Raw genomic sequence first — 22,182 nt, forward strand, 5'->3', positions numbered from 1 at the left:
CGCTGATTGGCTGCCGCCTCTTACCATTCAGCAGGTCCGCGTGAAGCCGCGCGCGCGGAGAGTGACTCGGTTCGGCTGAAGCGGAGCTGCTGGTTCTGATCGCGTTCCGGTCCGGAACCGCTCTGGGTTTTTTTCTGCTGCAGGGAGCGCGCATCGGACCCGCCCAGCTGAGGTGAGCCCGCCGCACATCTATATCGAACCAGAACCGAACCGAGCCCAGGGTGGAGTCTGACTGGCTGCTGATCTTCTCTGATCCAAACAATCTGGATCAGAACCTGATTCTGTCTGGTCGCGGTTCTGTTGGTGCTTTCTGCAGGGTTCTGGTATTTGCAGGCCCAGAACCAGAACAGAACTCTGGGGGTTCTGTTGGGCCAGAACAGAACCTTCTAATCAAACTGACCCATCAGAACTTCTGCAGACGTTCTGTCTCTAGGTTTAGAGAACCGGAACCAGAACCAGTCGGTGGTGGACAGGTGACCTCCTGCTCTGATGGGTCCAGTTGCTCCAGCTGCAGAACCCAACCAGAACCGCAGTGACCCAGCGGGTTCAGACTCGGTTCTGAAGCAGCTTCCTGTTTTCACTAGGAGACCGCTGAGCTGCTGCTGAGCTTGTCTCCATGGTGACGGTGCTCAGGTGGGACCGAGCGTCCAGAACCTCCTGAGAGTCCTGCATCAGAACCGGGTCATGGTTCTGATGGGATGGATTCAGCTGGCTCCCATGACAACAAGGCTCAGTCACATGACCGGAGTTTCACCTAAAGGACACCTGATGGCAGTATGGTCCTGGTCTGGGTCAGAACCTCCAGAATCATCAGAACCTCAGAGTCGGAACCTCTGGACTCCATGATGGTTGGAAACCACGAGACAAAAGTTCTTCATCTGACGCTTCTGCAGGAACATCTGCACATCTCCTGCTGAGTCCTGGTTGCCATGTTGCCTGGTTGCCATGTTGCCTGGTTGCCATGTTGCCTGGTTGCCATGTTGCCTGGTTGCCATGTTGCCTGGTGTCCTGGTTGCCATGTTGCCTGGTTGCCATGTTGCCTGGTTGCCTGGTTGCCATGTTGCCTGTTGCCATGTTGCCTGGTTGCCATGTTGCCTGGTTGCCATGTTGCCTGGTGTCCTGGTTGCCATGTTGCCTTATTGCCTGGTTGCCATGTTGCCTGGTTGCCATGTTGCCTGGTGTCCTGGTTGCCATGTTGCCTTATTGCCATGTTGCCATGTTGCCTGGTTGCCATGTTGCCTGGTGTCCTGGTTGCCATGTTGCCTTATTGCCATGTTGCCATGTTGCCTGGTTGCCATGTTGCCTGGTTGCCATGTTGCCTGGTTGCCATGTTGCCTGGTTGCCATGTTGCAAGCGTCAGGTCCACCTGTGGAGCTCTGAGCTCGGGGTCCAATCAGAGGAGAGAATTATCCTCAGGTGTTCATGGTTCTGGTTTCACCAACAGCTGGAGTTCCTCTGCTGGGTCTCCCGGTGGGGCCCCTCAGGGCTCCGTCTCGGGCCCTCCACCTGGGTGTCTGGTTGGGGTCAAAAGGTCAGAGGTTCTCCTGGCTGATTGGTCTGGTTTGGTTGAGAAACGTTCCAGGGTTTGTCTCTACAACCAAACACAGGACATGAGGTCCAACTGGACCTTCCTCCTCAGGAACCAGCTCAACCGGCACCAGATGCCAGTCTGACCATTTCCTGGTCCAGACTGACCACTTCTTGTCCTGGCATCAGAACCATCAGCAGTTCTGCTGCTGGCAGGTGTGAGCCAGGTAATCGCTGACCACTCGATGGTCGTAATGTTATGCCTGGTAGACGTGGCCATCATGCCGGCGGTCATGTGACCTGTCCTCTTGCCCCCCAGATGGCGAAGGCAGACCAGCGCTACGGCCAGCGGGACGGCTCCGACCAGAACTTCGACTACATGTTCAAGCTGCTAATCATCGGGAACAGCAGCGTTGGGAAGACGTCCTTCCTGTTCCGCTACGCCGACGACTCCTTCAGCAACTCCTTCGTCAGCACCGTCGGCATCGACTTCAAGGTCAAGACTGTTTACCGCAACGACAAGAGGATCAAGCTGCAGATCTGGGTGAGAACGGGGCGGAGCTTAGTCCTGAACGGGGCGGAGCTTAGTCCTGAACGGGGCGGAGCTTAGTCCTGAACGGGGCGGAGCTTAGTCCTGACCGGGGAAGAGCTTCTGATTGGTTGGGCGGGGTTTAATGGGCGGAGCTTCGATTTGGATTGCAACCATAGGCTGAATGGGAGGGACTTCAGAATGAGTAGGGAAAGGAGGTCTAGGAACTCTCAGTAGGAACCATTAGTAGGAACCTTTAATAGTAACCTTCAGTAGGAACCATCAGTAGGAACCTTCAGTAGGAACCATCAGCAGGAACCTTCAGTAGGAACCTTCAGTAGGAACCATCATTAGGAACCTTCAGTAGGAACCTTCTATAGAAACCTTCAGTAGGAACCATCGGTAGGAACCACCAGTAGGAACCTTCAGTAGGAACCTTCTATAGAAACCTTCAGTAGGAACCATCGGTAGGAACCACCAGTAGGAACCATCAGTAGGAACCTTTAATAGTAACCTTCAGTAGGAACCATCAGTAGGAACCTTCAGTAGGAACCATCAGCAGGAACCTTCAGTAGGAACCTTCAGTAGGAACCATCATTAGGAACCTTCAGTAGGAACCATCAGTAGGAACTTTTTATAGAAACCTTCCGTAGGAACCTTCAGTAGGAACCTTCAGTAGGAACCTTCAGTAGGAACCATCAGTAGGAACCTTCAGTAGGAACCTTCAGTAGGAACTTTCAGTAGGAACTTTCTATAGAAACCTTCAGTAGGAACCTTCAGTAGGAACCATCAGTAGGAACCTTCAGTAGGAACCTTCAGCAGGAACCTTCAGTAGGAACCTTCTGTAGGAACCACGAGTAGGAACCTTCAGCAGGAACCTTCAGTAGGAAACATCACCAGGAACTTTTTATAGAAACCTTCAGTAGGAACCATCATTAGGAACCTTCAGTAGGAACCACCAGTAGGAACCTTCAGTAGGAACCTTCAGCAGGAACCTTCTATAGAAACCTTCAGTAGGAACCACCAGTAGGAACCACCAGTAGGAACCTTCTATAGAAACCTTCAGTAGGAACCATCAGTAGGAACCATCAGTAGGAACCTTCAGTAGGAACCTTCAGTAGGAACTTTCTATAAAAACCTTCAGTAGGAAGCATCAGTAGGAACTTTCAGTAGGAACCTTCAGCAGGAACCTTCAGTAGGAACTTTCTATAGAAACCTTCAGTAGGAACCATCATTAGGAACCTTCAGTAGGAACCATCAGTAGGAACCACCAGTAGGAACCTTCAGCAGGAACCTTCAGCAGGAACCTTCAGCAGGAACCTTCTATAGAAACCTTCAGTAGGAACCACCAGTAGGAACCACCAGTAGGAACCACCAGTAGGAACCTTCTATAGAAACCTTCAGTAGGAACCATCAGTAGGAACCATCAGCAGGAACCTTCAGTAGGAACCTTCAGTAGGAACTTTCTATAGAAACCTTCAGTAGGAAGCATCAGTAGGAACTTTCAGTAGGAACCTTCAGCAGGAACCTTCAGTAGGAACTTTCTATAGAAAACTTCAGTAGGAACCATCATTAGGAACCTTCAGTAGGAACCATCAGTAGGAACCACCAGTAGGAACCTTCAGTAGGAACCACCAGTAGGAACCTTCAGTAGGAACCTTCAGCAGGAACCTTCTATAGAAACCTTCAGTAGGAACCATCAGTAGGAACCATCAGCAGGAACCTTCAGTAGGAACCTTCAGTAGGAACTTTCTATAGAAACCTTCAGTAGGAAGCATCAGTAGGAACTTTCAGTAGGAACCATCAGCAGGAACCTTCAGTAGGAACCTTCAGTAGGAACTTTCTATAGAAACCTTCAGTAGGAAGCATCAGTAGGAACCTTCAGTAGGAACCTTCAGTAGGAACTTTCTATAGAAACCTTCAGTAGGAACCATCAGTAGGAACCATCAGCAGGAACCTTCAGTAGGAACCTTCAGTAGGAACTTTCTATAGAAACCTTCAGTAGGAACCATCAGCAGGAACCTTCAGTAGGAACCTTCAGTAGGAACTTCTATAGAAACCTTCAGTAGGAACCATCATTAGAACCTTCAGTAGGAACCATCAGTAGGAACTTTTTATAGAAACCTTCCGTAGGAACCATCAGTAGGAACCTTCAGTAGGAACCTTTAGTAGGAACCTTCAGTAGGAACCTTCAGTAGGAACCATCAGTGGGAACCACCAGTAGAAACCTTCCGTAGGAACCATCAGTAGGAACCTTCAGCAGGAACCTTCAGTAGGAACCTTCAGCAGGAACCTTCAGTAGGAACCACCAGTTGGAACCTTCAGCAGGAACCTCTGCAGGAACCTTCAGTAGGAACCTTCAGTAGGAACCTTCAGTAGGAACCTTCAGTAGGAACATCACTAGGAACATCAGTAGGAACCACCAGTAGGAACCTTCAGTAGGAACCTTCAGCAGGAACCTTCAGTAGGAACCACAGTTGGAACCTTCAGTAGGAACCTTCAGTAGGAACCTTCAGTAGGAACATTCAGTAGGAACTTTCTATAGGAACCTTCAGTAGGAACCTTCAGTAGGAACATTCAGTAGGAACTTTCTATAGAACCTTCAGTAGGAACCTTCAGTAGGAACTTCTATAGAACCTTCAGTAGGAACATTCAGTAGGAACTTTCTATAGGAACCTTCAGTAGGAACCTTCAGTAGGAACCTTTAGTAGGAACCTTCAGTAGGAACCTTCAGTAGGAACTTTCTATAGAAACCTCCAGTAGGAACTTCAGTAGGAACCTTCAGTAGGAACTTTCTATAGAAACTTCAGTAGGACCTTCAGTAGGAAACATCACTAGGACCATCAGTAGGAACCTTCAGTAGGAACCTTCAGTAGGAACCATCAGTAGGAACCTTCAGTAGGAACCTTCAGTAGAACTTTCAGTAGAACTTCAGTAGGAACCTCTATAGAACCTTCAGTAGGAAGCATCAGTAGGAACCTTCAGTAGGAACTTTCAGTAGGAACTTTCTATAGAAACCTTCAGTAGGAACCTTCAGTAGGAACCATCAGTAGGAACCTTCAGCAGGAACCTTCAGTAGGAACCTTCAGTAGGAACCTTCTATAGAAACCTTCAGTAGGAAGCATCAGTAGGAACCTTCAGTAGGACCTTCAGTAGGAACCATCAGTAGGAACCTTCAGTAGGAACTTTCAGTAGGAACTTTCTATAGAAACCTTCAGTAGGAACCTTCAGTAGGAACCTTAGTAGGAACCTTCAGTAGGAACCTTCAGTAGGAACCTTCAGTAGGAACCTTCTATAGAACCTTCAGTAGAACTTCAGTAGGAACCATCAGTAGGAACATCAGTAGGAACCTTCAGTAGGAACCTTCAGTAGGAACTTCTATAGAACCTTCAGTAGGAACCTTCAGTAGGAACTTTCTATAGAACCTTCAGTAGGAACCTCAGTAGGAACCATCAGTAGGAACCTTCAGTAGGAACCTTCAGTAGGAACTTTCTATAGAACCTTCAGTAGGAACCTTCAGTAGGAACCTTCAGCAGGAACCTTCAGTAGGAACCTTTAGTAGGAACCATCAGTAGGAACACCAGTAGGAACCTTCAGCAGGAACCTTCAGCAGGAACCTTCAGCAGGAACCTTCTATAGAAACCTTCAGTAGGAACCACCAGTAGGAACCACCAGTAGGAACCACCAGTAGGAACCTTCTATAGAAACCTTCAGTAGGAACCATCAGTAGGAACCATCAGCAGGAACCTTCAGTAGGAACCTTCAGTAGGAACTTTCTATAGAAACCTTCAGTAGGAAGCATCAGTAGGAACTTTCAGTAGGAACCTTCAGCAGGAACCTTCAGTAGGAACTTTCTATAGAAAACTTCAGTAGGAACCATCATTAGGAACCTTCAGTAGGAACCATCAGTAGGAACCACAGTAGGAACCTTCAGTAGGAACCACCAGTAGGAACCTTCAGTAGGAACCTTCAGCAGGAACTTCTATAGAAACCTTCAGTAGGAACCATCAGTAGGAACATCAGCAGGAACCTTCAGTAGGAACCTTCAGTAGGAACTTTCTATAGAAACCTTCAGTAGGAAGCATCAGTAGGAACTTTCAGTAGGAACCATCAGCAGGAACCTTCAGTAGGAACCTTCAGTAGGAACTTTCTATAGAAACCTTCAGTAGGAAGATCAGTAGGAACCTTCAGTAGGAACTTCAGTAGGAACTTTCTATAGAAACCTTCAGTAGGAACCATCAGTAGAACCATCAGCAGGAACCTTCAGTAGGAACCTTCAGTAGGAACTTTCTATAGAAACCTTCAGTAGGAACCATCAGCAGGAACCTTCAGTAGGAACCTTCAGTAGGAACTTTCTATAGAAACTTCAGTAGGAACCATCATTAGGAACCTTCAGTAGGAACCATCAGTAGGAACTTTTTATAGAAACCTTCGTAGGAACCATCAGTAGGAACCTTCAGTAGGAACCTTTAGTAGAACCTTCAGTAGGAACCTTCAGTAGGAACCATCAGTGGACCACCAGTAGAACCTTCCGTGGAACCATCAGTAGGACTTCAGCAGGAACCTTCAGTAGGAACCTTCAGCAGTAACTTCAGTAGAACCACCAGTTGGAACCTTCAGCAGGAACCTTCTGCAGGAACTTCAGTAGGAACCTTCAGTAGGAACTTCAGTAGGAACCTTCAGTAGGAACATCACTAGAACCATCAGTAGGAACCACAGTAGAACCTTCAGTAGACCTTCAGCAGGAACTCACAGGAACTTCAGTAGGAACCACCAGTTGAACCTTCAGTAGGAACCTTCAGTAGGAACCTTCAGTAGGACATTCAGTAGGAACTTCTATAGGAACCTTCAGTAGGAACCTTCAGTAGGAACATTCAGTAGGAACTTTCTATAGAAACCTTCAGTAGGAACCTTCAGTAGGAACTTTCTATAGAAACCTTCAGTAGGAACATTCAGTAGGAACTTTCTATAGGAACCTTCAGTAGGAACCTTCAGTAGGAACCTTTAGTAGGAACCTTCAGTAGGAACCTTCAGTAGGAACTTTCTATAGAAACCTCCAGTAGGAACCTTCAGTAGGAACCTTCAGTAGGAACTTTCTATAGAAACCTTCAGTAGGCACCTTCAGTAGGAAACATCACTAGGAACCATCAGTAGGAACCTTCAGTAGGAATCTTCAGTAGGAACCATCAGTAGGAACCTTCAGTAGGAACCTTCAGTAGGAACTTCAGTAGGAACCTTCAGTAGGAACCTTCTATAGAAACCTTCAGTAGGAAGCATCAGTAGGAACCTTCAGTAGGAACTTTCAGTAGGAACTTTCTATAGAAACCTTCAGTAGGAACCTTCAGTAGGAACCATCAGTAGGAACCTTCAGCAGGAACCTTCAGTAGGAACCTTCAGTAGGAACCTTCTATAGAAACCTTCAGTAGGAAGCATCAGTAGGAACCTTCAGTAGGAACCTTCAGTAGGAACCATCAGTAGGAACCTTCAGTAGGAACTTTCAGTAGGAACTTTCTATAGAAACCTTCAGTAGGAACCTTCAGTAGGAACCTTTAGTAGGAACCTTCAGTAGGAACCTTCTATAGAAACCTTCAGTAGGAAGCATCAGTAGGAACCTTCAGTAGGAACCTTCAGTAGGAACCATCAGTAGGAACCTTCAGTAGGAACTTTCAGTAGGAACTTTCTATAGAAACCTTCAGTAGGAAGCATCAGTAGGAACCTTCAGTAGGAACCTTCAGTAGGAACCATCAGTAGGAACCTTCAGTAGGAACTTTCAGTAGGAACTTTCTATAGAAACCTTCAGTAGGAACCTTCAGTAGGAACCTTTAGTAGGAACCTTCAGTAGGAACCTTCTATAGAAACCTTCAGTAGGAAGCATCAGTAGGAACCTTCAGTAGGAACCTTCAGTAGGAACCATCAGTAGGAACCATCATTAGGAACCTTCAGTAGGAACCATCAGTAGGAACTTTTTATAGAAACCTTCCGTAGGAACCATCAGTAGGAACCTTCAGTAGGAACCTTTAGTAGGAACCTTCAGTAGGAACCTTCAGTAGGAACCATCAGTGGGAACCACCAGTAGAAACCTTCCGTAGGAACCATCAGTAGGAACCTTCAGCAGGAACCTTCAGTAGGAACCTTCAGCAGGAACCTTCAGTAGGAACCACCAGTTGGAACCTTCAGCAGGAACCTTCTGCAGGAACCTTCAGTAGGAACCTTCAGTAGGAACCTTCAGTAGGAACCTTCAGTAGGAAACATCACTAGGAACCATCAGTAGGAACCACCAGTAGGAACCTTCAGTAGGAACCTTCAGTAGGAACCTTCAGCAGGAACCTTCAGCAGGAACCTTCAGTAGGAACCACCAGTTGGAACCTTCAGTAGGAACCTTCAGTAGGAACCTTCAGTAGGAACATTCAGTAGGAACTTTCTATAGGAACCTCAGTAGGAACCTTCAGTAGAACATTCAGTAGGAACTTTCTATAGAAACCTTCAGTAGGAACCTTCAGTAGGAACCATCAGTAGGAACCTTCAGCAGGAACCTCAGTAGGAACCTTCTATAGAAACCTTCAGTAGGAAGCATCAGTAGGAACCTTCAGTAGGAACCTTCAGTAGGAACCATCAGTAGGAACCTTCAGTAGGAACTTTCAGTAGGAACTTTCTATAGAAACCTTCAGTAGGAACCTTCAGTAGGAACCTTCAGTAGGAACCTTCAGTAGATACCTTCAGTAGGAACATTCAGTAGGAACCTTCTATAGAAACCTTCAGTAGGAGCATCAGTAGGACCTTCAGTAGGACCTTCTATAAAACCTTCAGTAGGAAGCATCAGTAGGAACTCATAGGAACCTTCAGTAGGAACACAGTAGGAACCTTCAGTAGGAACCTTCAGTAGGAACTTCTATAGAAACCTTCAAGACTTCATAGGAACTTTCTATAGAAACCTTCAGTAGAACCTTCAAGGAACCATCAGTAGGAACCTTCAGTAGGAACCTTCAGTAGGAACTTTCTATAGAAACTCAGAGGAACTTCATAGGAACCTTCAGCAGAACTTCAGTAGGAACCTTAGTAGAACCATCATAGGAACCTTCAGTAGAACCTTCAGTAGGAACCTTCAGTAGAACCTCATAGAAACCTTCAGTAGGAAGCATCAGTAGGAACCTCAGTAGGAACCATCAGTAGGAACCAGAGGAACCTCAGTAGAACTTGCTATAGAAACCTTTAGTAGGAACCTTCAGTAGGAACCTTCAGTAGGAACCTTCAGTAGGAACCTTAGTAGGAACCTTCAGTAGGAACCTTCAGTAGAACCTTCAGTAGGAACCTTCAGTAGAACTTAGAACCTACCAGTAGGAACCTTCAGTAGGAACCTTCAGTAGGAACCTTCAGTAGGAACCACCAGCTCTCTGCAGTGAGTCATGCTGTTCTGCTGTGACAGACTGTCTCCCTGCTGTGCTGGTCTTTTGGTCGGTATGTTGTTGCCATGGCAACACGTCTTCATGCTCACGTCCCTGCTGCCTCACACAGAGACAAAGACAGAAACTGAACCAAACTGCATCATAGTGGGAGATAATTAAATGGACACATTGAGACCCAGCAGATGTGCAGGGATGTGTGTGTGTTGGTGTGTGTGTGTGTGTGTGTGTGTGTTTATCTGTGTGTGTGTGTTTATCTGTGTGTGTGTTTATCTGTGTGTGTGTTTATCTGTGTGTGTTTATCTGTGTGTGTTTATCTGTGTGTGTGTTTTCTGTGTGTGTGTTTATCTGTGTGTGTAACTCATTCTGTCCTGTGAGGAGTAAAAATAGACTGAAGCCTCAGATGTGTGGAGCAGCTGCAGCCGTTCCTGGCAGAGAGCATCATGGGAGCTTTAGTCATCACCATGACGCTGCAGCAGGAAGTTCAGATGCATCCTCTTCCTCAGAGAAATGAGGGAGACGTGTTTTACCTGGGCTCTGGGCTCCATTAGTTTGGTCTGGCAGCGGGCTGCTGGTTCAGGCGGCGCGTCTTGATGCTTCTTGAAAGCTCTGGAGGTATTTATGTCCACCAGAACCAGAACCAGAACCTGAATGGTCCTTTCATTTCCTGTTTGTGTCCAGGACACTGCAGGGCAGGAGCGCTATCGCACCATCACCACGGCTTACTACCGAGGAGCCATGGGCTTCATCCTCATGTATGACATCACCAACGAGGAGTCGTTCAATGCGGTCCAGGACTGGTAGGGGATTGGTCAGATGTTGGCTTGTGTCGTGATGTCAGAGGTGTGAATCCCTTCCAGCTAGCTGTCGCTCTGTGTCCACAGGGCCACCCAGATCAAGACGTACTCGTGGGACAACGCCCAGGTCATCATGGTGGGCAACAAGTGTGACATGGACGTGGAGAGAGTGGTACCACCTGAGAAAGGAAAACACCTGGCGGACCAGCTAGGTGTGCATCAGTTAGTTTTAGAAGGAAATAAAAACTCAGTAGTCAGATAATCTGTTATCAGGGCATTCCTGAATACTTTATTGTCTCAATAGTGATCTACGGTGTTTTTCAGTTTGATGCCAGTCAACCAGGGTCCAGGTCCTAAGATACTTTCCTGCAGCTCTTAGAGACATCCCTGAACCCAAAGGCTGAAAGTCCAGTTCTCTGTCTCTCTGCTCTGAGTCAAACCAACCAACTTTGACTAGGCAGTCGGACTGGAGTCGGGTTAAATGGACTGAACAGGACTGGTGGGAATGAACCCTGAAAGCTGCAGGATGGTATCTCTGGAGGACTGGAGGTATGCCAAGTGGTACGTTTAGAGATTTTGAGCAATTACTGGTCCACTAAGACCTAATCAGAGACCTTCCACTAAACATTTCTAGAAGCAGAAACATCACAGGTCAAAGTTTGGTAAACCAGGCTTTCCAAACACAGACTGGAGACTTCTGCTGTGACCTTTGCCTGTCTCCTGCAGGGTTTGAGTACTATGAGGCGAGTGCCAAGGAGAACATCAATGTACGTCAGGTTTTTGAGCGCCTGGTAGACATCATCTGTGTAAAGATGTCTGAACGTGTGGACGTGGAGGCACCAGTAGCTCCGGGATCTAAGACCACCAGACTGACCGACAAGCCTGCCCAGCTACCTCAGAAATGCTGCTGATCATCGGTCCACTGCCCCCCATCCTGAGCTGTAGGTAAAATAAAAAGATCAGATAGTCTGACTGTTGAGACATTCCTTCACACCTGCTCTGCTTCAGTCCATGTTTGTGAGCCGTCAGTCATCCCTCCTGTGACATCCAGGAAACCCCCGTCTGTGTACCTGAGGCCGGCTGACTGCTGGAGGTCCCGTCCCGCCTTAACCTGGCCGGTCCATTGGATCTTCATCCAAATGGCAGTAGAGTATCGGTTTAGAACAGCCCACAGTGCCACCTACAGACTGTACAGATGAGTAGCACTTAGGGGCTGCTGTCTTTTCTGTGTCCGCACCTCCAAGAGTTTAGTGTTTCTACTGAGCCGCTGGAACGTCCGGAGCCCCAGTGCAACCAGAACCTCCAGCTGCCGTTAAAGCCATGATGAGGCTGTCAGCAGGAAACCTTCGAACACCCGATTGGCCCAATTGGCTCTGCTCAGGAAAACAGCGAAGTAGGTGAAACACCCAGAGGTCAACTACAGGTCAATATGAGTCACCTGCATGCCTGTCAAGTCTCCGGTTTTTGGCCAACATTTTTTACCCCCTTTTCCCGTATTGTGCCCCCTCCCCGCTCTGACCTCTGACAATAGCACCGGACGGCAACGTTTCCTATATTCTCAAATTCTAAACGTGACAAGTGTGGTCACCTGCCGAACATTAAACTCAGCACTGATTAGTCTCCTTCTGACCTCCAGCATCCAGACTCGTCATGTAAAGAGATATAATGGTCAGTCCAGACCCGAGGCAGTCCACCGCAGTTTTGCCTGGAGTCATTGGCTGCGTTCACACTGCAGCCTGAAGTGACCCAGTTCTGATCGTTCTGACGTGATGCGACCTGTATCCGATCTTTTCATGGCGGTGTGAACAGCTCAGGTCGGATTCTTTTAGAATGTGATCCATATCCGATACGTATCCGATTCAAATGCGACCATAACGTCCATCATCCGAACTGAACGGCACTGATTCTCAACAAATCTCACTATTCTGCTCCTGATGCGCAAGTGGGAAGAAAAACAACAACCAGGACGGATTATATGAGGATTAAGTTGTTAATATGCTGCTCCAGCTGGACAACAACTTCAAATATATAAGCTAAGCTCCACCGTTAGCCTCCATGTTTACTTCCTCAAACTCTGAGCTCTTCTTCTCTCTATGGCGGCTAGCAGCACACAGAGAACGCTGACGCCATGGCGCCCTCTGCTGCGCATGCGGGACACTTTCAGGTCGTTTGCCCGTTCAGACTGCAGAACTCATGCAGGTCGCATTTACTGCCAGTGTGAACGGCAAGAAAATGGGAATTGGGTCACTTCAGGCTGCAGTGTGAACATTTTGTTCCAGACTGTTCAGCTCAGGAAAGAACAGTTCCGGCCAGTTCAGATGAATCAGGCCAGTTCATCCCAGTTCGTGGTCCATCCCGCTCCGGTCCGGTCCGGACGGTTCCTCTCAGCCTGCAGCCGAGCCTCATGCTGGCGTCACTCTGAAGCTGTTTTTAGTCACTCATTGGAGTGTGAGGAGGCTCCGCCCCCTTAGCAGGTGTTGTCTTGTAGCCGCCATGTTTGCAGTGTGTTTCACATGATCAGGTGTGTGTGTGTGTGTGTGTGTGTGTGTGTGTGTGTGCGTGTGTGTGTGTGTGTGTGTGTGTGAGATATCGTTAAATATAATTACCATGGTAACCTGTCCAGCTGTAAGGTTCCCATCTGCCCCCGATGAGAATAAACGATAATATTGTGATATTTTGAGGTGAAACTGTAAATGATAGTTAGAGCTAAATATACCGTTGTTGAGTATGAGCTTATCTTTATGACTAATTCTGTGAACCTGTCTTACGGTTTGCTCCGTCCGGAGAAGCACAAAGTGATTGTACAAAATATTGTGTTTGTATATTGTAGATGATTCTTAGTATAATAAAAACCACAGTCTTTCATCAGAACACATCTTCTTTCGGTTTGTTCGGACCAGGATCCAGGTTCTGACTTTGTCGTGGATCGGTTCGGTCCAGTTCTTGGGTCGGTTCTGGAACTCAGCTTGGTTCCTTTTTCACATGTAGCTTCATCCAATAGGAAAGCAGCTGATGGAGTGAGCACTGATTACGTCATAAATATGGGCCCGATCCTGATCGGGGTTCTGACGAGAAGGAGCTGCTGCAGCAAACAGGAAGGGGCGGGACGAACAGCTCTTACCTTATTTGGAAATGGGACCATTGCACTCCGGAAGTGAAGGGGGCGCCATTTCCTATATTATCGGCGGCCTCCAGATTGAATTTTCTGTTGAAATCTACATCTTTAGGAAAGAGTTTGACTCTGCCTGTGAGGGATTGACCCTCCCCAACAGCTGCTGTTTCTGTTACTTTTATCACTTATTTAGTGAATGTATCTGGTGTTTGGGGAAGTAACTTGATTTATTTACTTGTTTTAATCACCTTCTCATCTCTCTGAGGTCACCGGGTCATGTGTTGCCATGGAAACGCGCCCATGAGCAGCGCTGACGAGGACCTGGTGTTTTCAATCAGCCTCATTGGGAAAATCCATTTTCTGAGAGGGAGGAGAGAAGTTTTTGATTTCTAGTTTTGTTTGAGTTATTTGTAACTGTAGACATTTTTTAAGAATTTAGTACAAATGTTTGTTCTTTGTTTCTGGAAATATAAATGTCTCCACCATGTATTTAGTCCTGTTGGGAGCCAGGAGGCTCAGATGAGACGGAGATTCTCCCTCTGACTAACATGATATGCTGTAAACTGTGAAGCTGAAGATAAAATAATAATATTGAGCTCTGCTGGTTCCAGCCTGGTTTCTTTTTGATGGCAAACTAACAGCATGTATTTGAATTTCTCTCTTATTTTCTTCAGCAAAACTCAGTTTTTAACATATTCTGCAGCTTTCGGTGAACTTCTAGATCTGCTCCTTAGTCGCATCTTTTCCGGCCTGCTGCTGCCTCTAGTGGCGTGGGGAGGTAACACAGCTAATATAATTACATTTCTAATCAGAATACCATTAAATCTGTGCTAACACTTTATTTGAAGGGGTGTGCATAAGACTGACATGACACCTGTCATGAACATACAGAAGCCTTTATGAATGTTTATGACTGTGTTGCCACAAGGTTCAGTTCTGATGTTCTCGTGTGTTCAAAGATATCAAACTAAAATTTATTCCAGTTTTTTGAGTAATTCTTTTACAAGAGCAATAAAGTTCTTTGGTCTTGAACTTTAGCAAAGAACTTTATTCTTTGCTAAAGAATAAAGTTCTTTCGCAACTTTATGACATGTCATGTTTATGACAATGACATGTTTATGACAGTGTCATAAACATGACAGTGTCATGTCAGTCTAATGCTCACCCCTTCAAATAAAGTGTTACCAAATCTTTATTATTTATTATTAATTCTGGCATTACTTGAACCAAAAAATATAAATTATCTAACAAAACACCACCAGAACTAATTAAAATGACATAAACGAGACATTTATACATTATAAAATACATTATATATACATTATACAATATAATGTATATACATGGAGAGACATAGAGAAATTTCTCAATGGAAAATTTGAATATACTGTCAGCATCAACCCTAAAACTTAGAGTCAGTCTGAATGTTGTGATTAAATTGTGAGCTTCACAATGAATTTAGCTCATTTTAGGAAAAATTGATAATAAAGTAAAGTCACAGTCCTGCATAGTCCGTTCATATGTAATATTCAACTACAATTTTATTTTCTCTCTAGAATATTGTTTGTGTTTGTGTCGATGTCAGTTCGGTTTTATGTGTGTATCTTAATAATAGAGCTCTAATAACAGCGACACAAAATGTAAGATGTTTGTAAAATCTCAGAATAACTGTTTGCTTTGAGATCGATGTGTTGTCTTCTTCACTTGATGGTGTATTTTATTTCTTATTTTTAAATAATACGGACGACTTTATGGTCTGGAAACAAAGGAAATATGTACCTAAAAATGAATAAAATTGTAAACAATAGACTGCTGATCACGCAGCCTGTTGAGCTCTCGACCAATCAGAGCGCTTCTTTGACGCAGCCGCAGCTTCGCTCCAACTACAAACTTGAAACTTCAGCAGCAGCTGTCGAGCACACATCCAGGTAAGTCTTTCTCCTGCCGGTACCACAGGTCCAAACTGAATTTCAGAGCCAACACCGGGCTGCTGTCAAAGCCGAACTAGAACCGGGCTGAAGCGCCGGCGCAAACAGTTAGCCGTTAGCGGATTAGTTAGCAGACTGAGTCGCTAAGGCGGGTTAGAAAACAGCTTGGTTCAATTCCAGTTCTTGTTAATTCGGCCTTTTAGAGCTGCAGTTTTCCAGGATGTTTAAGGTTCGGTTCCGACTGCTAGTCCGCTGTTGCCTCTCTGTTTTCTGGATGCGAAGCTAGCAGCTCCGCTCTTAAATCGGCTGATATTAACGTGAAATTTTGCTCTCTATCTCGAACTGTCATTCAAATACAACGTCATATTCTGCGACGCGCCAAACTGCTGCAGGAAAATCCAACATTTTTCATTTGTTTTTATTTTCCAGCACCGGGAGACATGTTGGAATATTCTGGACATTCCCGTTTAAAACAACAGGTTAATGTGAACAATTCGGCTGAAAGTTTTAATATGTTTTTAAACTACTGTGGGGAAGATATTCCCATACTTTATCTGCTGGTGATCAAATTCAACTTTATTCATTTACCTGCACTGACCAGCAGGGGGCGGGGCTAATTCACAGACCTGGATACAACTCAGATTGAAAGCTTCAGGTTTTTTTGTGTAAAATGAGTTTTATCCATGGTTGCTGAAAGGTTGTTGCCGCCATCTGGTAGCCAGACCCAGAAGTCTTCCCTCTGATGAGGTCGATAGCTGCCATACCCCACCTAACCACTAGAGGGCGGTAACTGTGTCGCGCTGTTTCGTTATTAACGTGCTTCTGATCAGTGGTGGAGCCAAACTTTTAAATTGGAGGGGGGGAATGAAAATCTGTGTATGTGTATATATATATATCAGTGACGTGCGGTCACGTGCCTCACCTGCCTCCCCTGACCGCACGTCACCATGGAAAAATAATAATATCATTTATATTGCCATTTTCACCCTATGGTTTGTACTATACCTATTTTTTACTTAGCTTAACCAATTCTGATGAGTTTTTTTCTTAAAAATCGCTGAATTTTCGCATTTTCCCATTCAAATCCTCAGAAGTGAAGCAGGTGAGGCAGCAGCGAGCTGAGCCTCACCTGGGATTGATCAACCTCTCGCTAGCAAGTTCGTCCTGTCTGCACGCCGGCAATAAAATGGCTAAAAAACATTTATTTGGACTGATTTTCCATAATTTAGCTCATGTATTTAATGTACAGTGTTTTTTGTCACTGTGTGTGTCGTGTTTTGTGTGAGGAGGAGCGATAAGAAACGGCAGAGAACAGACTGGAGGTGAGGCAGGCAGTTCTCCTGTCTCACCGCTGGGGGCGCTCATGATCCCAGATATAGTGACAGCACAACTGCAGAGTAAGACACAGCGAGCTAGCCATGGAGCTAGCCACACAGTAAATAAGTACAGCGATATATTTGTTTTCTTCTCTCGTCAACATGAAAGACTACATTTCTACACTTTAACCGTTTTCTAAAGTGGGTTTTCAGCTGAAGCAGGAGATGAGTAGCAGTACAGGACCAGAAAATGGAACTCAACATTTACACTCGGGTTACATGAGTCTTATCATCCGTGGCCTTCATCTCTTCCATTGGCCAGCTAATTATTCCTGCAGGGTATCTGATTACTGGTAAGGCATAGCTGTTTATTGCACGGATCTTGTTCTTGCCATTGAGCTGGCTTCTCAGGACTTGCCTTATTCGTTGGAGGTATTTGGCTGTGGCTCCTTGTGACCTCATCGAGGTTGCTATTTGCTTGTGGTATTCCCAGGTACTTGTAGCTGTGCTCTATGTCTGCTATTGTTCCTTCTGGGAGTGAGACCCCTTCTGTGTGGGCGACCTTCCCTCTCTTTGTAACCATCCGACCGCACTTCTCTAGTCCGAATGACATCCCAATGTCAGTGCTGTAGATCCTGGTGGTGTGGATCAGTGAGTCGATGTCTCGCTCGCTCTTGGCGTACAGCTTGATGTCATCCATGTAGAGGAGGTGACTGATCGTGGCCCCATTCTTGAGTCGGTATCCGTAGCCAGTCTTGTTGATGATTTGGCTGAGAGGGTTCAGGCCTATGCAGAACAGCAGTGGGGACAGAGCATCTCCTTGCTATAGGCCACATTTGATGGACACTTGTGCAAGTGGTTTGCAGTTGGCTTCAAGGGTGGTTTTCCACAGCCCCATCGAGTTTGCAATGAAGGCTCTTAGAGTCCTATTGATGTTGTACATCTCTAAGCATTCAATGATCCAAGTGTGTGGCATTGAGTCATAGGCTTTCTTGTAATCAATCCAAGCGGTACACAGGTTGGTGTGTCGGGTTTTGCAGTCTCGGGCGACTGTGTGGTCTACAAGGAGTTGGTGTTTGGCTCCTCTGCTATTTATGCCGATGCCTGGGTGGGTCTGCTCTGTTATTACCCTGCCATTGGAGTACACTTTAGCTGGTTGGGTGGAGGAGAGCCGGTTAATCCTCCTGGCTTCATTCTTTAGGCAGCTGGCCAAGGCTTGGAGCCTTTGTTTGGCAGTTTCAAGTGCTTCAGGCGTATATATATATATATATATATATATATATATATTCTGACACATAAATATTTTTATTATAATTATTTTCTCGCATAAACGTGAATAAAGTGTGCCAACTTTGCCGAAACACGTTGTTTGAGCGTTCACGGGTCCGTAGTTCTCCAGATAAGTGCACTGAACAAGTGTGTGTTTTCTACACGCCTGTTTTTCCGCCTGGGTGGTGCAGAGCGGTATCTGATGGGGGAACGCGGATCGACGTAACAACGGAAAAGCCGGTTTTTGACATTTCTCAGACGGTTTACTTATGTTAGCATAACTCCGGTTGGCCTATTAATGCAATTTAAAAACTAGTGTGTAGTTTCTAATGTGCTCTTTAAGCAGAAGTTGAAAGTGAGACTGTGGGAGGCGGAGTCTTGCTGCTACGCCATTACAAATCAGACTTGTAAAACACTGACTTGGTCTCACCTCTGCTGTGTAGGAATGTCTTGTTGTTACAAGTCGGTCATCGGGGGCCGGGGCCCCCAGGCCCCCTCTGGCTCCGCCCCTGCCTCTGATGTCATCCTGCAGCTTTTCTTAAACATAAACCTCAAATGTCTGCAGGTCCAGCTTCCCCTCGCAACTCAGAAATGCCTCAGACCAAAAAGTCTGTGAGGGGCGCCGGTGGTGCGAGTCGGCCGGGCGACCCGGAGCCGGGCGACCCGGAGCCGGGCGAGCCGCCGCCTCCATCTCCACAAGAAGGGAGGCTGGCGGGAGGAGGAAGAGGCGGAGTGGAGCTGGAGCAGGGAGACCCGGACATCGTCAAGTCCCCCAGTGACCCCAAGAAGTACAGGTGGGTCCTGGTCCCTGTCCCGGTTCTGGTCCCGGTTCTGGTCCCGGTCCCAGTCTCTGCTCTCGGTCTCTGTAGGTTCCTTGAACTCGGAAACGGACTCCGGGTTCTGCTGATCTCGGACCTCAGCAGGGCGAACGAGAACGAAGAGGGTCAGCAGGAGGAGAGCGAGGGAGACGAGGAAGAGGAGGACGATGAGGACGATGATGAGGAAGGAGAATCCAGTGCCAGCTCTGATGAAGAGGAGGAGGAGGAGGAGGAGGAGGAGAGCGATGAGGAAGAGGAGCCAGAGCTGATGGAGGTGGACGAAGAAGATCGAACGAAGAAGAAGAGTTCAGAGAAACAGGTGGGTCAAACGATGAAGATGGAGGAAGAGTTACCAGCTGCTCTCCCCCTCCCTCTCTCTCTCTCCTCCCTCTCTCTCTCCCCTCCCTCTCTCTCTAACTCGTCCCCGGTGGGTGGAGCTCTCCTCCTGTGGAGGGCGGGTGTTTCCTCCGTCAGCTGGCTCTGATGCTGGCAGGGAGGCCGTGGTCTGAATGGTCACCTGGTCAGGAGGGTCCTAAACGTCGTGCTCCCTTCATCGGTGGTGCAGTAAAGCGAACGGCCTCCACCAGCATCCGCTGAAGGACGAGCGGAGAGATTTCCAGTCCCAACTTTCTTTAGTGGAGCTGAGAGGGGCGACAAGAATTACAAGACAAATCAAATGAAACGGTTCCGGTTCATAAAGCACACGACGAAGATGATGACTGGGTGATCTGCTCTACTGTCTCCGTCTGCATGAGTAATACCAGGACATTAATATCGGCGGTGGGACGGGTCCACATGACCCGATGGGTTTAGAGACGGCTGGTCAGAAGGCCCACCAAGGAGCCGCAGTGGGTTTGAGCTGCACCACCTGCTGCTGGAGCCGTTTTATTCTGCAGCTTTGGACATTAATGTTGCTCCGGGTGGAACTGGAAAAACCTTTTTTTGTTTTATTAATATAGAATTTTATTTATTTATTAGCGATGTATATAATTTTTGCAGCAGACCAATCAAAATGAGTCTGTTGTGTTGCTGCACTGCTAGCTTTATAACAGAACCGGGGAAGATCCTCGTCCTCCATCTTCTAAACCAACTCAGTTTATAACCTCAACTAACCATTATAACCTAAACTAACCATTATAACCTAAACTAACCATTATAACCTAAACTAACCATAACTGAGTCGGTTTATAACCTAAACTAACCATTATAACCTAAACTGGCTGGTCGACGCCTGGAGGACTAACCAGCTCAGGATCACCAGTAAACCTGGTAAAGGTGAAGGATGGGACGGTGAGTGAGGCTCGATAATTATAGAAATAAATGATTCATCTGTTTAATTTCACCAGTTGGGTTTTCTGATCCTTTTTCATGTTTTCTAGATGCATTTAATACTAAACTCCTGTAAGACATCAAAGCTTTAGTCGTTTTTGCCGAGTTTCCATCTTTATGAGGTTATAGATGTTGGAAAGTCATTTATGAGCCGATGTTACCCTGTCAGGATGAAACATCATCATCATTTATTGCACCATTTGGTTTTTATCATTTGTGTTCATGGTTTGCTGCCATGAGGTTCTGGAGGAGAAACCAGACGCTTCATTCCAGCTGCTGGACGGCGTCCATGTTGGTTTGAAACGTTGGTTCTCTGACCCTCCAGGCGGCCGCCGCTCTCTGCGTCGGCGTCGGCAGCTTCTGTGACCCCGATGACCTCCCCGGCCTCGCCCACTTCCTGGAGCACAGTGAGTAAAACAAGGCAGAACATTATGACCAGCGGCTGGTCATGCCGGCAGCCTGAGTTCTCCTGAAGTTCTGGTTCTGGGTCCAGTGGTCTTCATGGGAAGTGAGAAGTTCCCGGCGGAGAACGATTTCGACGCGTTCCTGAAGCGTCATGGCGGCAGCGACAACGCGTCCACCGACTGCGAGCGGACCGTCTTCCAGTTCGACATTCAGAGGAAGTTCTTCAGGGAGGCCCTGGACAGGTGAGCGTGGCCTCGGAACCGACCCGACCCGGTCCGACCCGGTCCTGATGGGTCTCCTGTGCTCAGGTGGGCCCAGTTCTTCATTTGCCCTCTGATGGTCCAGGACGCCTTGGACCGAGAGGTGGAAGCCGTGGACAGCGGTGAGTCCCGGTTCTGACCCAGGTTGGCCTCTAACAGGTGTGCTGAGCTTCCTCTCTGGTTCTGGTTCTGTCCTCAGAGTACCAGTTGGCCCGGCCGTCTGATTCCCATCGTAAGGAGATGCTGTTTGGCAGTCTGGCCCGACCCGGACATCCCATGACGAAGTTCTGCTGGGGTGAGCTGCGGTTCTGATCTGGTCCGGCCCGACCACCGCGGTCGGCCCGCTGTTTGGTTCTGCCTGAGTTCAGGGCGGATAAACGCCGAGGTTCTGTTGAGGAGCGATCCGACCGGACCTGTTGCACCAGCCGGCCACTGGGGGGAGCCTTGGTGCCAGGGCGGGGGTCCAGGGTGGGCGGAGGGCCCAGATGGGGCCCCAGCATGGCCCAGATGGGGCCCCAGCATGGCCCAGATGGGGCCCCAGCATGGCCCAGGTGGGCCCCAGCACAGCCCATGTGGGCCCCCAGCACGGCCCAGATGGAACCCATGTGTGGCCCAGATGGGGCCCCAGCATGGCCCAGATGGGACCCAGCATGGCCCAGATGGGGCCCATGAGTGGCCCAGATGGGGCCCATGAGTGGCCCAGATGGAACCCATGTGTGGCCCAGGTGGGCCTCCAGTATGGCCCAGATGGAACCCATGTGTGGCCCATGTGGGCCCCCAGCACGGCCCAGATGGAACCCATGTGTGGCCCAGGTGGGCCTCCAGTATGGCCCAGATGGAACCCATGTGTGGCCCATGTGGGCCCCCAGCACGGCCCAGATGGAACCCATGTGTGGCCCAGATGGGGCCCATGAGTGGCCCAGATGGGGCCCATGAGTGGCCCAGATGGAACCCATGTGTGGCCCAGGTGGGCCTCCAGTATGGCCCAGATGGAACCCATGAGTGGCCCCAGCATGGCCTAGCTGGGGCCCAGTATGGCCCAGATGGGACCGCGTGTGCCGCTGCTTCCCGCGTCATCAATGAGCTTCAGCAGCTGCTCCAGGCTCTGAGTTGAAACTGATAAAGTGCCGAAATGATCCGATCGCTCTCAGTGGTTCTGGACTGGTGTGACTTTGTGTCGTTTCAGCATCAGTGACCAGCAGCCTGATGGTTCTGTTCTCTTCTTGTACTTCATGTCTGATGGGTCCAGAATGACAGAGTCGCTCTGTGGTGGTGAAACTTGTCCATGTTGTAAAGTTAAATTATCATGAGCTTTATTATTGGGCCCGGTCATTAGCCCCGCCCCCGGCCATTAGCCCCGCCCCTGCCATTAGCCCCGCCCCCGGTCATTAGCCCCGCCCTAGTGATCAGGAACAGCCTGGAGCAACAGCAGGAAGCTAACAACCTTCACATGGCCTGTCGCGGGGCGTGACCCGTCATGTGACCCGTCATG

General features: G+C 47.8%; 2 protein-coding genes across 4 annotated transcripts in view; both read left to right on the forward strand.

The window, feature by feature from the left end:
• On the forward strand, nt 1-13,124 carry rab3b (RAB3B, member RAS oncogene family). 3 transcript variants are annotated; one of them, XM_008406510.3, is made up of 6 exons: nt 1-172; nt 1,847-2,071; nt 10,138-10,256; nt 10,341-10,465; nt 10,980-11,194; nt 11,305-13,124. In XM_008406510.3, the coding sequence occupies exons 2-5, from the start codon at nt 1,847-1,849 to the stop codon at nt 11,162-11,164; spliced, it is 654 nt and encodes a 217-aa protein (XP_008404732.1). In that variant the 5' UTR covers nt 1-172; the 3' UTR covers nt 11,165-11,194; nt 11,305-13,124. The 3 variants fall into 3 exon arrangements, with proteins under 3 accessions (XP_008404732.1, XP_008404730.1, XP_008404731.1); XM_008406508.3 differs by having other exon boundaries at nt 3-172; nt 10,980-13,124; XM_008406509.3 differs by lacking the exon at nt 1-172 and adding an exon at nt 1,304-1,754 and having other exon boundaries at nt 10,980-13,124.
• Nucleotides 11,118-22,182, forward strand: part of LOC103463285 (nardilysin) — a 19,684-nt gene continuing 8,619 nt past the window's right edge. Inside the window, exons 1-7 of the mRNA XM_081604354.1 lie at nt 11,118-11,194; nt 18,444-18,672; nt 18,748-19,015; nt 20,351-20,432; nt 20,519-20,672; nt 20,739-20,812; nt 20,890-20,985. Coding sequence (XP_081460480.1) covers nt 11,155-11,194; nt 18,444-18,672; nt 18,748-19,015; nt 20,351-20,432; nt 20,519-20,672; nt 20,739-20,812; nt 20,890-20,985 — 943 coding nt within the window. The 5' untranslated portion in view covers nt 11,118-11,154. The remainder of the gene's footprint in view (nt 11,195-18,443; nt 18,673-18,747; nt 19,016-20,350; nt 20,433-20,518; nt 20,673-20,738; nt 20,813-20,889; nt 20,986-22,182) is intronic.

This window comes from Poecilia reticulata, unplaced genomic scaffold (assembly GCF_904066995.2).
Source record: "Poecilia reticulata unplaced genomic scaffold, P_reticulata-male-v2 Scaffold_35, whole genome shotgun sequence".
Classification (NCBI taxonomy): domain Eukaryota; kingdom Metazoa; phylum Chordata; class Actinopteri; order Cyprinodontiformes; family Poeciliidae; genus Poecilia; species Poecilia reticulata.